The sequence below is a fragment of the Helianthus annuus genome, chromosome 8, assembly GCF_002127325.2.
Source record: "Helianthus annuus cultivar XRQ/B chromosome 8, HanXRQr2.0-SUNRISE, whole genome shotgun sequence".
NCBI classification, from domain to species: Eukaryota; Viridiplantae; Streptophyta; class Magnoliopsida; order Asterales; family Asteraceae; genus Helianthus; species Helianthus annuus.
This window is the reverse complement of record NC_035440.2, coordinates 16,832,266-16,850,508: the sequence shown is the minus strand read 5'-3', so window position 1 is coordinate 16,850,508 and position 18,243 is coordinate 16,832,266. Positions and strand designations below refer to the sequence as shown.

General features: G+C 43.1%; 2 protein-coding genes and 1 non-coding gene across 3 annotated transcripts; 1 reads left to right on the top strand and 2 right to left on the bottom strand.

Moving 5' to 3' along the window:
* Positions 1-721: 721 nt before the first annotated feature.
* Positions 722-2,235, bottom strand: LOC110869656. The gene is made up of 3 exons (XM_022118893.1): positions 1,983-2,235; positions 954-1,517; positions 722-756 (listed from the first exon to the last, which is right to left on the bottom strand). The coding sequence occupies exons 1-3, from the start codon at positions 2,233-2,235 to the stop codon at positions 722-724; spliced, it is 852 nt and encodes a 283-aa protein (XP_021974585.1).
* A 1,040-nt stretch (positions 2,236-3,275) lies between these two features.
* On the bottom strand, positions 3,276-4,073 carry LOC110869657 (leucine-rich repeat extensin-like protein 3). Its single transcript, XM_022118894.1, has one exon. It carries the CDS (start codon positions 4,071-4,073, stop codon positions 3,276-3,278), a length of 798 nt encoding a protein of 265 aa, XP_021974586.1.
* Positions 4,074-11,157: 7,084 nt separating this feature from the next.
* LOC118481514 lies at positions 11,158-11,264 on the top strand. The gene has a single exon (XR_004865723.1). It is a non-coding gene; the product is annotated as a small nucleolar RNA R71 (small nucleolar RNA).
* Positions 11,265-18,243: the final 6,979 nt, after the last annotated feature.

Below are 18,243 nucleotides of genomic sequence, written 5' to 3'. Positions count from 1 at the left end.
CATCACTAGGAACTCGTAATGACCATAACGAGTTCTAAATGCTGTTTTATGCACGTCTTCATCTCTAACCTTCAGCTGATGGTAGCCTGACCTCAAATCAATCTTTGAGAAGTAACTAGCTCCTTGTAACTGATCGAACAAGTCGTCGATCCTAGGCAAGGGATATCTGTTCTTGATCGTGACTTTATTAAGCTCACGATAGTCGATGCACAGACGCATCGACCCATCCTTCTTCTTTACGAACAGAACTGGCGCTCCCCAAGGGGACGAACTAGGTTTGATGAAACCTTTGGCTAACAATTCGTCTAGCTGTGTCCTCAATTCTTTCATCTCCGTTGGAGCCAACCTATAGGGTGCCCTGGCAATTGGGGCTGCTCCAGGGATGATATCAATCCTGAATTCCACTTGCCTATCTGGTGGCAAACCGGGTAGTTCCTCCGGAAAAACTTCTGGGAATTCAGAGATAACAGGGATGTCCTCTATCTTTGGTTTAGGCTCATCAATAATCACTTGTGCCATGTAGATGATACAACCCTTCTTTAGACATTTGGAAGCCTTGAGCATAGTCACCTGCTCAGGCAGTCCATGCTGGGTATCTCCCCGAATAGTAAGTGGTTCGCCCGATGGAGTTTTTATCACTACCTGCTTTTTGTTGCAGACAATCTGGGCCTGGTTGCGAGATAACCAGTCCATACCCAACACTATGTCTAAACCAGCCAACTTAAACGGAAGTAGAGACAGAGGAAAAGAATGGTTCTTAATGGATATAACACATCCATCTAACATAGTTGAGACAGGTTCTATGGTTCCATCTGCTAACTCTACCTCATAATTCACTTTTAAGGCTTTGACATGTAATTTCAGCAATTCACAAAATTTATGATCTACGAAAGACTTATCTGCGCCTGAATCAAAAAGTACTCTTGCAAAGACATCATTTACAAGGAAGGTACCTGTTATGACATTATCGTCTTGCACAGCCTCTTTCGCGTCCATTTTGAAGACTCTAGCATTAGTCTTCTTAACCTCCTCAGGCTTCTTGTTGTACTTTGGGCAGTTGGTCTTGATGTGCCCCTTTTCATTGCAACGGTAGCACGTTGCGTCTTTTATCTTTTTGCAATCCAGGGTTTTGTGATCCGTGGACTTGCAAATTCCACAAGCAAAGGGTTTTGACTGAGTCTGAGAGTTTGACTCCAGTCTGCACTTTCCATAGTGCTGCTTCTTGCAAATTTTACACATGGGCTTTTCACCAGAATTATGCCCATCCTTCCTCGACTCTGACCCTTTCTTGTTGTCACCGCTCCCACGGTGCTTCTTGTTCGACTTCCGCGAACCATCGTCTTCACGCTTCCTTTTCTCGGCCTTCTTATTCCTCAGCGATCTCTGCCTGACCGCATCCAGAGTGAGGGATAAGGAAATGTCAGCTACAGACCTGAAGGTAGCTGGCCGAGAAGCTTTTACGCTTGCCTTGATTTCCGGGGCTAAACCTCCGATAAAGCGAGCGATTCTTTTTGGTTCTGGGGTTACCAGGTAAGGAACCAACCGGGACAGCGTATTGAAGCTTGTCAGGTAAGCTTGACAGTCTAGGTTCGTCATCACCAACGATAGAAAGTCAGATTCTATCTTCTCCACCTCATGTTGAGGGCAGTAGTTATCCTTGATTAGGGCGACAAATTGATCCCACGACATATTATACAATGGGATTTTTCCGGTGGCCTCAATCAGAGATCTCCACCATGCTAACGCTTCACCCTTGAAGGATTGTGACACAAACTTAACTACATCCCTTTCAGCGCACCCGCTGATATCTACCACCGTGTCCATCTCGTCCAGCCAAGTCATACAGTCGACGGCCCCCCTTTCCCCAATAAAATCCCTGGGCTTGCAAGACACGAAGTACTTATAGGTGCAACTCTTGTTACGGGGTTCTTGATGCAGTACTAATTGTTGAGATGGGATACTTTGATGGTTGGTGGACTGACGGTCATCACCATCTTTCTTGGGTCCATTCTTTTTGGGAGGAGGCTTGCTATGAGCCTCAGAATGTGTCTTGGGCTTTGAATGTGGTGCAGAGTGGGTCCTACTTCGAGTACCACTGTATTCCTCATATTGCCTTTCCAAAGCCTGTGTAACAGCGCCGTCTATGATCGCTTTTAATTCAGCACCCGTTAACGTAATCTGGCCGTTCTCATTTTGCTCCACTGGATGGCTATTTATTTCATTTGAGTCAGCCATTTGGATTGAACTGTTGCAGAAAACAAGGACAATATTTTATTTGGGAGTTTTTAAGGAATTATCCCTTAGGGTAACTCGTTAACCATGGTAATCAGAGACCATATTTGGTTAACTTATTAATCGTATTAATTTAGGATTTCAATTAAAATTTATCCTAATTGTAAACAATAACAATATATATTAGCACATAAGGCTTAGTCACATGGACAATTTGAATTTTAAGCCATGATTTCAGAGAATCAAGACTTTTAAGGTTTGAACCAAGTTCTTTACCCTCATCAGACAGGGAGTCATAGCTACCTCTGCCTTATGGCTCATATGGAAGTGAGCTGGGCTCGTAGGCATCATATTACCACGTATGATAAATTATGACCATCTTAATTGATGATCTCAACCCATGATTCAGAGATCATATAATTGGGTTTGGAATCCTCTAAAGAATCCTTATATATATAAGAATGACATATGATTTTAACGAATCACTTCTGCCAGGAGTGTTAACATGTTTTAAGATGTTAACAGGGATTTGAATCTTTTAAACAGGTCTTACCATCTTGGCCCAGGCTTGTATTTGACACGAGGCTAGGTTTCACACTCTAAGACTCTTAATTAAATAATTACATAGGCAGATTAATTTAAAAGGAATGATCTTAATTTATTTCATTTATAAATTATTTATGCACAAAATGGCAACATGAAATTCATAAAACAAACATTCCATTAATTATACATAGGTTACATGTTGCCTTGAACGGGTCTTTTCAAACAACCATTACCCACGTAGGGGTTTTAAACAAGTACTTGCCCACGCAGGGGCTTTAAGTAAACAAACTAGTCCACGCAGGGACCTTAAACATCATACCCACGCAGGGGTTTAATTAACACACGTACCCACGTAGGGGTTTAATAACAAAACGTACCCACGCAGGGGCTTTAACAATATAATAGTCCACGCAGGGACTTACACAAATAAAATACCCTCGCAGGGGTTTATACTACAAGACTGGCCCACGCAGGGGCTCAACAATACTTGGGAGGATTCAGTGGTCCTTCTTGCTCTTTCCTTTGATTAAGCTTGTCAATCCTTGGAAGAACGTTTGCCGCTCCCTTCGCTCCCTGTGAAATTCTCGCTCTACATAGTCCAACCTTTGCAGAATTTCTTCACGCTCAGGCGGAGAGAACCTTGGTGGTTGCGATTGTGTCCGTATAATAGGTCTTGCAGGTATCTGGTACCCATGAGTTGGGTATCCTACTCCCCATGGATCTCCATAGGGTCCTTGAGTGTTATAGTTAGCCGTTACCATGTACGGGTCTGCTTCGGCATAGTTGTAGTTGTTGTGCACTGGCGGTTCGAACGGGTTATACGCCATGGAACTCGTGTATGCCGGAATTGGGTTATCAAAACCCATAGGCGGTGGTTGTGGTGCAACTGGGCGTGAAGGCCCACCCATTTGTGGATCTTCTTGATGTGGCGGGTAGTGGCTGCCACTTGATTGAAGCGGAGAACTAAAATGAAAGTCTCCTGTTCGCACAGATATGCGCGCTCCGGTTCTCCTACGCCTTGGTGGCTGCGGGGGTGCCGGTTGAACTGGTGGTGGAGGAGGTGGTGGCGTGACTGCCACAAACCTTGGATCCTCAGAGGGGTCTTGTTGTTGTTGTTGCTGCTGAGGTGATGCATGGCGAGGCGGCGTAGAGTACCATTCGTGCCTGGTAAACATAGCTTGAAAGCTATCTGGACCGACATAGGGTGATCCGTGGAAGGAAGATCCATCCGAGATCTCTATCGGGTGGTTTGGTGTGCCACTGGCAGGCTCGACAGGGTCCGTATCCTCGTCCATGTCGTCCGCATGATCTCCAGAGAAATGATCTTCTGGACCTAATGGGTTAAAATTCCCTGGTTCTTGCAGGAAGTTTGCCGGGTTAAACCGGCCCCTAAAAACTGGTGTAGGGTCACCGAAGGAGTTGTGCGATAAGGATCGCTGTAATGGTATGTATGAAGGTTGAGGGTTATGGGCTCATAATCTGGTTGTGGCCCATAAGGGTTAGGAGGTGTTGAACTGTGTGAGACTGACCGTCTGGCCGGCTCAAAGAGGTTCCTCCGGTTCTGCTGGGGATCGTCACTCTCTGTGGTAGATGGAGCTCGCGCATTCGAGGGTCCAGCTTCATTATTGTTGGGGGCGGTGATTGGCCCCTTGCCTCTTCCTCTTCTCCTGAAGAATCTTGGCGGCATTTTGTTAATTCCTGTCAATATGGCATGAGATAACAAAACAAAACATAGGCAAAATAAAGGATAATACAAATAAATTGGGATTTGTCCTATGTTGTAGGTCTAGACTCGAAGTTTAGAATTGTGCAATTGTGTAACTGAGATTAAACACAAAAAGGCTAGTGTTTAATTCACTCAGTGTTGGCTCTGATACCAACCTGTCACACCCCGATTTCCACGTGTCACCGGTGGGCCCGGTGGGGGAGTATCGTGACGTGGTTGGCAACGTAATAGTCAAACAACACAACATAATAATGCACAGCGGAAGCAAATTAAAATATGATACAACCGAATTTATTTATTGTAATCAAAGTCACAATATCCGGATGTTTATCCACAGTAGGATCGAAACAAAATTATATTTATGGTTCAACAGACTTCAGGCATCTTGAGTTTGCGAGACTTCTAATGATGCTTAGGAGAAATCCCAGCCCATTTCGCTTAGTACCTGCATTTAATCTTTTTGGGAAAATACGTCAGTTTACACTGGTAAATACAATCAACTGACTCATTTTGTAAAATGATTGAAAATTGGTTTGGATGCACGTGGCATAAACATTTTTGTTTAACTTGGGAGAATTATTTAATATTATAATCTTGTGAACGAATTACATGTTACTTATGCGTCCAGTAGCCCGAATCTTGTCCGGGTTAAAGATCAATAGACACACCACATCATAGAGTTATACACGGACGGTGTACGCCTACACCCCGTGCTCAGGTCGTGGCCATCTCGTAAGATGATGCCAAGGATATCCGGGACATGGTCATTAACCCCCCAAAGGCTGTAAAGTAAACAAGACTGTTTAAACGAGCCGATCAAATTATTCAACTACCCACTTTAACGGTGGAGATTTGATGCCCGATCAAGCGGTATGCTATATACCGTAACCCAAGCCCGTATAGGGAAAATAAGTTAAAAGTATTTACCTGATGCAAGTATTAATCACAATAAGCAAAATGCACGTAGCTTTTACTGGTTCTCCTAATCTGGAACGAAGGTTTATAATAATCTATTAGAATTCTAACGGGTCTTTTATTAAGCTTAAGCTTAGACCGACTAGTTTCAAGATACGGTTCGTACGCACGATTAAGCGAAGACCGGATAGAATGTGATTTAGACCCGACAAGTTTGAAGACTTGCTTAATATGGGTTTATTATTCACATTCTGGATTTTGAGATAAAACCGTTAAGGTTTGACCCGTTTCGGCCAATTTATGTAAACTTGTTACATAAACCGAACCGAACGTGAAATAAGCGTAACGGGTATCCGTAAGAGCCATATACATGTTTCCTAGGTTAATATGCTTCAAATATGTTGTAACATCAGTAGGATGTCTTTCATTATGCCCGAGACGAATTTAAACACAAACTATGCCCCGTAGGGGTAGTTTGGTCATTTTAAAGGTTGTAAAAGAGTTTAGATGTTTAATTGAGTTACAGGTCTGATGTAAACAGTAAACATACTCAATTTAATATGTTATATCAGTAGACTAAAGCATGTATGTGAAACTTATCATTTTTAACCAAACTAGGCCCCGTAGGGGTATTTTGGTAATTTCACATAAGCCGAAAAGCTCAAAACTGAAGTCTGAGTTTATCAACCTTTGCTTACTGTTAAAATATTATAATTTGTCTCTTATATCAGTAGGTATCAACCCGGGTATGTCCAATATGATTTTAAAACATACTATGCGTTAAAAACGCTAATTAAGGCGATTAAGGCCATTTCCGGGTTCGATACTAAAATCTGATATTTTTATTTTTCCAGAAGGCTTAAAATAATTTATTTATCATATGTGATCAGTAGCAAAAGGTTTGGAGTCGTTTAGATAAGTAAAACTCATTTTATGGCCCGTAAGGGCAAAACCGACAATTACCGGATTAAGCCTGCGACTATGAGTTATGCTCAGCCTAAAATTGATTAAAAATCTTTAAAATTCCCAAAATAATATATTACATCAGTGGGTAAAAGATTTGATACCAAAAAGTATGTTTAACTAGGCTATACGCTAATTACGCCATTTTATTATCATAAAGCATTAATTTTGCGATAATGAGCATAACTCTTAATCTACAATTCAAACTGATGTCAAACTTTGCATACAAGTCTATATATCAGTAACTAAGGTTTCTACACTTTTACATTTTCATAAACCACGTTTTAAGGTAACAAGGGCATAACGGTCAACATATGAGCAATTAACGGAAACATGCATATTAATTGGATAACTAATGAACCAAGGTGTATAATCACAGAGGGTTGTTCTAACATGTAACCTAGTCCAATTAAAGCTCTGAGGTATTTCTAAAATATGCCTAAACGGGTCAGAACTGAAAGTCAAAGTGAAAGTCAAACTATGTGACTTTCGGTTCCGAACCGGGTCTAAACAGGAATTTGTCGGGTTGAACATGTTTAGACTAGGGGTGTTTAAAAAACTCGTGGCTCGCAGCTCGCTCGAAACTCGCTCGAAAAAAGCTCGAAGAAAGCTCGGCTCGAAATTAGCTCGGTTGTTAACGAGTCAGCTCGGCTCGGCTCGGTTTGTAATCGAGCCGAGCTCGAGCTTGGTCTGGCTCGGCTCGTGAGCTCGTGAGCTGGCTCGATAAGGTTTGCATCCTTCATTTTTTTGTCCCACATCGCTTAGAAAACAAAAACTAAGGGAGTATTCCCTCTATAAAAGAAGGTAAAGACAATGTACAAAGTAAATTAACTATTTATATTTGCATATTTAGCCATATGGTTAAATTAAATGGCAATTATGGCCCTTAGTCGATGAAGAAATTCATTTTTAAGTGCTTTTTAAGTAGTAAATTTTGCGGGTTTTTGTTAGTTCGAGCTAGATCGAGCCGAGCCGAGCTAGCTCGAATTCTAATCGAGTTGAGCTCGAGCCTCAAATCTCAGCTCGATTTGAAATTCGAGCTCGAGCCCAGCCAGCTCGAATCGAGTTCGAGCCGAGCTCGAGCCGGGTCTAGCTCGACTCGACTCGGCTCGTTTACAACCCTAGTTTAGACATGTTCTTACACTTATTACTAAGTTATAACAATGATCCAACAGGTTGTATATGATCTACAATGTTAATTATGCATAAATGGCATTTTAGACTTCCTGTTGACTTTTTAAGTAAAGGTTTGACCCGACTTTTGACCTGGTTAGAGTGATGATCAGGGGAAACCCTTTTGAGGTTTTATTACCCACATAAATACCATCTTATATCTACTTTTAATTCGAGATATTACTAAGCCATTATTAACTAATCTCGAAGTCAAACCGTAATTACGACGGTTTGACTTTTAGCTAATAACTAAGCTAAAACTTAATTAAGAAAGGTTAAGTCAACTTACAAGAGTCCTATGCATGAAATGTGATCACTTGAGAGCAGACTTGAGCTCCAGAAATGACCAGATTGCTTGAATGAAGGTGTGAAGACCAATGTTGCATATCATGGGCTTTATATAGTGAAATTTTCACCACAATTTGTTGACACATGGTTCTACTAGTGCCCACAACTGATCAACACTTGTACTAGTGTGTAGGGGGTGTTTTAGGGGCCAAGTGAGGTGGAAAGATCGATCAAAGGTGGAGTAACTTGGCTGTGGCAGTCAAAGGATCATGCAAATCAAAGTTCTGTCCAGATATGGCAGTCGCGTAGCGCGACTGCCTGAGCCTATAAGCTCGCGCTACGCGAGCACCTCAGATCATCCAACAAACTTTGGTTAAATTGCAGTTTAGTCCCTGGCTCTTCAAACTTCGATTAGGCACTTGTTTATTGCATTTTGAGCCCTCGAAATTGATCTATAAGGGCCTCAAGACATATGCCCACTTTGTTAAGTCCCCGGGTAACTTCATTGTTACCCGAAAAGTCCTAACTTTCAGCGTTTACGTTTTAACTCTTCGCACACGAATTTGATCATAACTTTCTCATACGATAACGAAACTTTACGAAATTTAAATCGTGTATTCTAGTGAGCATAATTATCGGTTACAAAACTTCGAGTTTGTTAAAAGGTCACTCAGAGGTATAATTTAAACATGTTGACACATTTAGTCCCTGTAGTTTGAAATATCTCACTTTTAGCTTCATATGATCCATGATTTATTCGTTTGAAGGTATGAGCATCATGTAGGGTTAATGTACATTATATTTATTCACAGTTGACACTTAGAATACGTATATTCACATACTTTCCATGTTTGTCAACTTTAGTCCTTCTATAATATTTCTTTCACACGTTCAAACTTTATGACACGTGTCAACACATTACAGGACGTGAATTTTCGAGGTGTTACATGTGATCAAGTATATATAATCGAATTTTTAACTAGACTTGTTATGCCATTTCGTAATTTTCTTATGTTGGTTCTTTGTTATCACGACGCTATCGGTTGTAAATTTGTAAAAATATAACCTTTTTAGAACTTGTTATTCCCAACTTAAACTAAGACAAGTAAATGATAAAAAAAATGAAAAAGTTTTTGAAAAAATTTGGGGTGTTTAGCGGTTCCAATAGAGTTTTGTGTAAGGCTTGTATTTAGGATTTGCAAAATTCAAGGTTTTAGCATCCCCCCCACACTTAAATTACACATTGTCCTCAATGTGTCCAAAAATAAGGTTTTTGGTTAATTATTATGTGTAAAAGTAGGTTAAAAAGCAAAGATTTATGTTACTGGCATCCTGGACACGGCCCCGTGGTCAGGTGCCAGTAACAAAAATTAAAGAATTAAAACAGAAGCCTGGACACGGGGGCGTGCCCGCTGAACACGGCCCGTGTCCAGTTACCTGAACTGGGTGTTTTTCTGCAGGTGGCTCAGCACGGGGTCGTATTGGTTGGGCACGGCCCGTGTTGAGCCTTCTGTGATGGAGATTTGTGTCGGGTTGCTCTGTTCTTTGTGCATGGGTCCATTTTTCTCGTTCCCCTTTTTCATCCATTACCACCATGAGTGTGTTTTATTCTAAGGATAGTTCCGCGGAATGCCTCCGTGGTGCGCCACGTTTATAAGGGTCCTTGGCTAGACCCAATGCGAGGTTATATGTTTTCTGAGTGGGATGTCTGACGTCCCATGTTACACCGTCGGAGAGCAGCATCCAAGCTTGAATCAATAACCTTCATGTAATTGACCGGGTCGTCGTCCTCTATTCTCTTCCCAACCCCGAACTTCACTTCATCATCCCCGTACCTCAAGGTGAGTGTCCCATCATTCATATCCACCACTGCTTGGGCGGTGGCAAGGAAGGGTCTCCCTAGTATAAGGGGGACCTCGGTGTCTTCCTCCATATCGAGTATGACAAAGTCAGCTGGATAAACGAATCTGCTTACCTTTACCAAGACATTCTCGATAACACCTTGTGGGAATTTGACGGATCGATCGGCTAATTGTATGCTCATTTTTGTAGGGCTTGTGGTTCCTAAGCCGAGTCTTTTGAACATTGATGAGGGCATGAGGTTAATGCTAGCCCCAAGGTCGGCTAAGGCATTACGAACGGGTGATTCCCCTATTGAGCAAGGAATCGTGAAGCTTCCGGGATCGATTTTCTTTTGGGGAAGTTTATTGAGTACGAGGGCAGAGCATTCTTCGCCTAAATTGACTAATTGCAAGTTTTCAATTTTCTTTTTATGTGTAAGGAAGTCCCTCATGAATTTAGAGTACTTGGGCATTTGAGTTAGGACTTCGATAAAAGGAATATTGACATGCAATTGTTTTAACAGACTTTCGAACTTGGCGAATTGCTCATTGGTCTTTTGACGAATTAACCTACCGGGGTATGGAACTCGAGGAGCCTTGGTAGGCTCTGGTGACGGAGGGGAGTCCTTTTCCTGCAGAGGTGTGGGTACTGTTTCCTCCGTTGGTGGCAGCACTTCTGCAGGCCCTACGGTGCGGTTCCGTAGTGTGATGAGGTGAACTTGTGCTTTTGGGTTTGTTTCGGTATTGCTAGGTAATGCGCCTTGCGGTCTCTCGGAAAAATTTTGAGCTATTTGATTTAATTGTTTTTCTATGTTTTGAATACTAGCTTGTTGATTTCTAAAATTTGATTCTAATTGTAGAAATCTTTCCGAGTTTTTCTTATCAGTGTCGGAGACGAGGCGAGATATCGTATCTTCGAGCCTTTCTCGTCCACTTTGTTGAGTGAAATTTTGTGACTCATTTCTTGGTTGCTGAAAGTTTGTTCGTTGGGTTTGTTGGTTACTACTATTGTCGGGTTCCCTCCAACCAAGGTTTGGGTGGTTTCGCCATCCTTGGTTGTAAGTTCCCGTTGGGGGACCCGACGGCCTAGGTCTATTATCAATGTAGTTTATCATTTCTTGTTGATCGTCTGTTTCTTTCATGCAACTCCAATTTTCATGTGACCCACCACACCCTTCACAAGCCATAACCGAGACTGTTTTTGTCATTTCCAATTTTTTTATCTTTGAAGAAAGGGCCTCGATTTGGGCTTGTAAAGAAGTGCTTCCATCGACCTTATGGGCGCCCGGGGCGATAGACTTATTTCCCCGGGGGATGTGCCATTGAAAATTGGTTTGAGCAATTTCCTCAATTTGATTATATATTTCGTGTGGGCGTCGATTACCTAAAAGTCCCCCGGAGCTAGAATCAAGTGTCTGCCTAGTGTGTGGCAACAATCCATTATAGAAAGTGGATACTTGTTGCCATATTGCGAGGCCGTGATGGGGACACTTGCGTAATAGCTCCTTGAACCTTTCCCAAGTTTCATATAAGGATTCCCCGTCCTCTTGTGAATATGTATTAATTTCAGCCATTAACTTAGCAGTTTTAGCAGGAGGGAAATACTTATATAGAAATTTTTGGGCTAGTTCATCCCAGGTGTTTACCGATCCAGCTGGGAGGGCGTTGAGCCAAGCTTTCGCTCGGTCTTTTAGTGAGAAGGGAAACATACGGAGGCGGATGGCGTCGTTTGATGCTCCATTGATCCGAAAGGTATCACATATTTCCAAGAAATTAGTTATATGTAGATGGGGATCCTCGTCCGCAAGCCCGTGGAAGGTTGCGGAGTTTTGGAGCATTTGTATCAAATGCGGCCGAAGTTCAAAGTTATTGGCTTCGACATTCGGAGCATTGATAGCGGCGCCTAGATTACCTACGGTGGGTCGTAGATAATCCATAAGGGTACGTTGGTCCGCCATTGGAGGTGGATCACCCGAAACCTTCTCTTGGTTTTTGGCTTTTAACCTTTTTCTGAGAAAGCGTTCGGGTTCTTCTAGTGGTTCTTTTATGTCTTTATTGGAACTGGAGCTCATACACTACGTGAGGTTGGCGTCGGGTTCCAAGTCCTGCAATAAAAACAGAAAAGAATGTTGGTCAGAAGGTTCACCACGGCCCCGTGTTGAGCGAACACGGCCCGTGGTCGGAATTTCAGTGATTGTTTTCCAGATCCCAGTTACTGGAAGTTGGACACGGCCCCGTGTTGCACCGGCACGGCCCCGTGGTCAGCCTTCTGTAACTTGGAAAACAAAAACTGCCAGTAACGATGCTGGGCACGGCCCGTGTCCGACCAGGCACGGCCCCGTGCTGAGCTCTGCAGAAGCTGAAAATCTACGAAAAATCCTAAAAAATAAAGAAAAAATAAAAATATGATTAGGCCGTTGATTCCTAACTTTCTTAAAATCCTTGTGTCCCCGGCAACGGTGCCAAAAACTTGATGCGTGTGTAGTGTAATATATTTTAGATGTATATTTAAGCCCCTTTTTACACTTTTAGCCAAGTTTTAAATTTATAAAACACGATATTTACTAACACTAAACACACATATGAGCAAGTGCACCCATCGTGGACGTAGTATAGTGTTGGTAAGATACCGAGGTCGTCCAAGGACACAAGAGCTTTTAATACCGGTTTATCCTCAACGTCTAATCAAATCAAAAAGTGAGAAAAATGTTTTAAACTAAGAAAAATAAAAACTAACTAAATGCTGAAAAATAAAATAAAATAAAAACAGATAGACAAGATGAATCACTTGGATCCGACACGTGTGTTAGTATAACCTTTGATTATTTTCGCACTTTTGCACTTGTTTAAGAGATTATCTTAGTTATTGTAGTAGGCCCCTCTTTTGAAGGCGACGTTACCCTCAACCCAGTAGTTTGAGTCAGCAAGGATACAATCCTAAAGGGTCGGATTATTGAAAGATAATGAATTAAGTTATTAATGCAAATTGTGGTAGGCCCCGCTTTCGGCGGTGACGTTACCCTCGGCTAAGTAGTCTGAGTCAGCAGGGATACAGTCCTAAATAGTCGGGTTATAGTATTAATAGTAGTTAACTTATGAGGGGGTCAAAGAGTTTGGATCCCCGCCATCCAATACCTATGGGCATTGAAGGAGATCCTACTAAATTTGACCCAGGTCCCAAGCAGGACTCTAAACGCTGAACAAGGGCAAGACCCTTACCAAACCGTTCCCTTAACCCCCGACCAGGTAGCCAACACCGTGGAGATATGAATGGTGAAAATCTTTTATTTTATATAGACAGTAAAATAATGCCAAGACACCACGGACAAACGATAAGGAAAGATCACCTTCAACATAAGTAACTAGTTATTAAAGTCATTAATACAAAACCAAATAAAAAGTGCAAAAGATTAAAAATAAAAAGTATTATACTAAACACTTGTCTTCACCAAGTGATGTAAGAGACTTAGGCAAACATGGCCTTGATTGTCAAGAACTCTTTCGATCAATCTTGGATCCCGAGACGACTCACACACTCTACGATGGACAATGGATGATGGTGGTGGATGATGGTGTTATGGTGGTGGTGGGTGGTGGATGAAGTGTGAGAGAGGTGGTGTGCCAAGGGATGAGATGGAATGAAACCAAGCACCCCTATTTATAGGCTGAACAAAAGGCTGGGCACGGCCCCGTGTCCGCTGGACACGCCCCCGTGCCCGTCTGACATTCTCTCTCTTCATTAATTGTAATTCGCAATTACAATTAATGCGCCTGCTGTACTTTCACCACGCCCCCGTGTCCGCTGGACACGGCCCCGTGGTGGGCAATGGAAGCTTCTACTGGTTTGTCTTTTCGGCTGCTTCTTGGGCACGGCCTCGTGTTCGCTGGACACGGGGCGTGTTCAGTCTTCTGTTTTCTCTTCTTTGCCTTGGGAGGTGCCGTTGAGGATCCGGGCAGTCTACTTTTATTCCTTTTCTTGTATTTATGCTAGAATTAGTTGTCTTTTTGCTTCTTTTGTGATTTTGAGCTCATTTCATCCTGAAAATACAAAAGGAAGACAAAAACACTCTTTTTCCAACATTAGTACTTAAAAAGGGTTAGTTTTATGCCTTAATTGATGTGATTTATATGTTGCACTTTACACACATCATATATACTTGTTAATATTTGTGTATATTTTCGTGATTATTTATTTGTTGATTTATTTGTTAATAATTCTTGCTTTTAATTCAATTTATTCATTTTCGTGATTCTTTTGTACGCTTGTAAATTTTTATTCTGTTTATTTGTTCTAATCTGGATTTATTTATTCATTTATTCGTTGAATTTTCGGCTCTTAAAAATCGTTTTTAAACTAGCCGATTCGATTATTTTCATTGCTTTAATTTTTATAAAAATTTCGGCCCATTTTTGGATTTTTATAAATTTTTCAGCCCATTTAAAATAAATATTCTGTTTCTATTCAGCTAAAAAAACATTATTATATTAATAAACTATTCATTGTGTCAGTTTTTCGTTTGCAGGTTGATGTCCTCAACTCCCGCGCCCGCTATTGCTGAGCCGACTAATGAACCAGCGCATAATCTTAGAAGAAGTAAGAGGCTGCGCGAAAGGTCACTTGTCATTGCACAACGCATAGCAAATGCAATCGATGAGCCGGTAATTATCTCTGAAGACGAAAGCTCAGGGGACGAGGAGAGAGTCGTCATGGCGGACGACGACCGACCGTTGAATGAAACAAATCAGCCCGGAAGGGCAGGCCTGGAGCCGAGTATCCTTCAGCCCACTATAGATGCACCTACTTTTGAAATTAGATCTAGTATTATTAACATGGTGCAGAATTCAGTACAGTTTGACGGACGTGAGCATGAGGATCCCGGGAGGCATATCGCTGCTTTTCTTGCTATTTGTTCGACATTTAGGATTACAGGTATTTCGGAGGATGCGATTCGGTTGAGGTTGTTTCCGTTTTCATTACGTGACAAAGCTAGAGCTTGGCTTATGTCACTTCCTGCCGGGTCCATCAGGACCTGGAATCAGTTGGCGGAGCAGTTTATGCAGAAATATTTCCCACCTGAGAAAACGAACAAGCTACGGAACCGGATTGTTTCCTTTCGCCAGGACGAGGGCGAGTCATTGCATGCGGCTTGGGAGAGATTCAAGGATTTGTTGATTGATGTGCCACATCATGGCTTCTCCAAGCGACAGCTGGTTTTGACGTTCTATCAGGGGCTCAGCTATAATACGCAGGAGCGATTAGACGTGAACGCGGGAGGCGATCTTGGAACTAAGACGCCGACTGAAGCGTATGATATTATAGAAAAAGCTGCGTTGAAATCCAGCTCGCGTCGGGAGGAGATAGAGGTCGATCATCATCATCATCATCTCGCTCAGGAGTTTATGCTGTAGACGACTACACGACCATTACTGCACAAATCTCGGCTCTTGCATCGAGATTCGACAGGTCCCAGATGATTGCGCATGCTGGCTCGGGATGTGACCAGTGCGGAGTGTCACACGAGCCTAGGGCATGTTTTCAGGGAGTCATATATGAGGGCCACGAAGAAGTAGATTTCGTGAGTGATCAGGTAAGGCCGCAGAACAATCCGTACAGCAACACCTATAATCCCGGTTGGAGAAATCACCCAAATTTTGGGTGGCGAGCGAACACAGGAAATCAGAACCCATTAGGGTTCACTCAGCGTGCTCCAGCGCCTCAGCAGGGTCAGCAGTACCAGCAGTACAACCAACCTTACCAGCAGTGTCCATACTCGTACCAGAATCAGGGCACTGGGAGTAGCTCCCAGCAGCAGGCCCCTCAGTCTAGTTCCAAGCTGGAGGATATGATGGCTCAGCTTCTTTCTAGCTCTGAAAAACGATACCAACACAGCGAAGATCGTTTTCTAGCTAACGAGGGAGAAATGAGGAGTCAGAAAGCCTCGATTCAGAATATCGAGAATCAGGTTGGTCAGGTGGCGCAGATGATGTCCAAAAGGCCCCCAGGTGGTCTTCCGGGTAATACAGAACCAAACCCGGGCGGGCATGTGAATGCGATCATGACCAGGAGTGGAAAAACTACCGGACCCGTCATATCGGACTCAGCACCGATCACTGAAGCGATCCCGACTGACACACCGGACGAGGTGCAAGCCAGGCTACGCCTAGCAAGTACAGCACAAGTCCAGGAGCCGGTCAAAGATTACACTCCACCAGTACCTTATCCAGGCAGGTTGAAGAAACAGAAGAATGAAGAACAATACGGTAAGTTCCTTGAGTTGTTTAAGCAACTACACATCAATATACCGTTTGTTGAAGCCTTGGCCCAGATGCCAAAGTATGCGAAATTCCTAAAGGATATCCTCTCGAATAAACAGAAGCTCGAGGATATATCATGTGTGGTGATGAATGAAACTTGTTCCGCCGTTCTGCAAAACCATCTGCCCACGAAAATGGGAGATCCTGGTAGCTTTACGCTCCCGTGTTTGATTGGAAACATGTCTGTTAGCCATGCATTGGCTGACTTGGGAGCGAGTATCAACCTTATGCCTTATAAGGTTTTTACAAAGGTGGATCTGGGTGAGCCGTCACCCACTAGGATGAGCATTCGGTTGGCAGATCGCTCAATAAAGTATCCGCGCAGATTTGTGGAAAACATGCTTGTAAAAATCGATAAATTTGTTTTCCCCGTGGATTTTGTTATCCTTGACATGGACGAAGATTCAAGAGTGCCTTTAATACTTGGACGCCCGTTCCTCAACACAGCGAGGACGATTGTTGATGTGGCAGCTGGCCAAATCACGCTCCGAGTAAATGACGAGCACGTGACATTTGATATTAAAAGATTAATGCAGCATCCGCAAAGTCACGATGACATGCTTTACTATGTCGACATTGTCGACGCATGTGTGTGCTCTCATTTTCAAGGCACTGTTGACGAGATTGATTCGGACACACGTCTGTCGTGTGGGGACCTGATTGGCATTACGCATGAGGGCCACGATTTCGAGCAGCCAGTCTATTAGATTGGTGACGATGGTTCCCAGAGTCCGGAGAGGTTTCTAGAAATTGTCCATGTAAAAGAGGAGGAAGCAAAGCCTTCGGTTGAAGATCCGACGCCTTTGGAGTTGAAAGAACTCCCGCCACATCTCGAGTATGCATTTCTTAACGAGGAGCGTCGCTTACCGGTCATAATTTCGGCATCATTGGAAAAGGATGAGAAAAATCAGCTTCTCGAGGATCTGAGACTTCATAAGAGAGCCATTGCATGGAAAATCATGGATATCAAGGGCATCAATCCTTCTTTTTGTACTCACAAGATTCTGATGGAAGACGAGTACAAACCATGTGCACAACATCAGAGGCGTTTAAATCCAAATATGCAGGACGTGGTGAAGAAGGAGGTGATTAAGTTGTTGGATGCCGGCATGATTTATCATATTTTGGACTCTGTGTGGGTGAGTCCAGTGCAGGTCTCGAATGATAGGAATGAACTAATTCCTACCCGTACCGTCACTGGGTGGCGAGTTTGCATTGACTGCCGCAAACTCAATGATGCTACTCGCAAGGATCACTTCCCGCTTCCATTCATCGACCAGATGTTGGAACGTCTGTCGGGGAAGTTGTATTACTGTTTCCTAGACGGGTTCTCTGGGTACTTTCAGATTCCTATCGCTCCTGAGGATCAGGAGAAGACTACCTTTACCTGCCCCTTCGGCACGTTCGCCTACCGGCGGATGCCTTTCGGGTTGTGTAATGCACCAGCGACCTTCTAGAGATGCATGGTTGCAATTTTCCATGACATGATCGAGGATTCCATGGAGGTTTTCATGGATGATTTTTCGGTATTTGGGGATTCCTTCGATCACTGCTTGGAAAATTTGAGAAAGATGTTGAAGAGGTGTGAGGAGACGAATCTGGTCCTGAACTGGGAGAAATGCCACTTCATGGTGAAGGAGGGCATAGTTCTGGGACACAAAATTTCTCACGCGGGCATGGAAGTCGATCCAGCTAAAGTCGACATTATTTCACGACTTCCGCCCCCCACCTCTGTTAGAGCTATACGGAGCTTTCTCGGTCATGCCGGGTTTTATCGGCGATTCATCAAAGATTTTTCAAAAATCGCCAGACCCATGACCCGTTTGTTGGAGAAAGACGCTCCGTTCATATTTGGAGATGATTGCTTGAGAGCCTTTGACCTTCTCAAGCAAAAGTTGATTGAGGCCCCTATTTTAGTTGCACCCGACTGGAGTCTGCCGTTTGAGATTATGTGCGACGCGAGTGATTACGCTATAGGGGCCGTTCTTGGCCAAAAGAGAGAAAAGCACTTTCACCCGATCTATTATGCGAGCAAAACTCTTCACGACGCTCAGGAGCATTATACCACGACAGAAAAAGAGCTCTTGGCGGTCGTTTTCGCATTTGACAAATTTAGATCGTACTTGGTGCTTTCGAAAACCGTTGTATATACTGATCACGCTGCCATCCGATATCTCTTCAGCAAACAGGACGCCATACCGCGTCTGATCAGGTGGATCTTGTTGCTGCAGGAGTTTGATATTG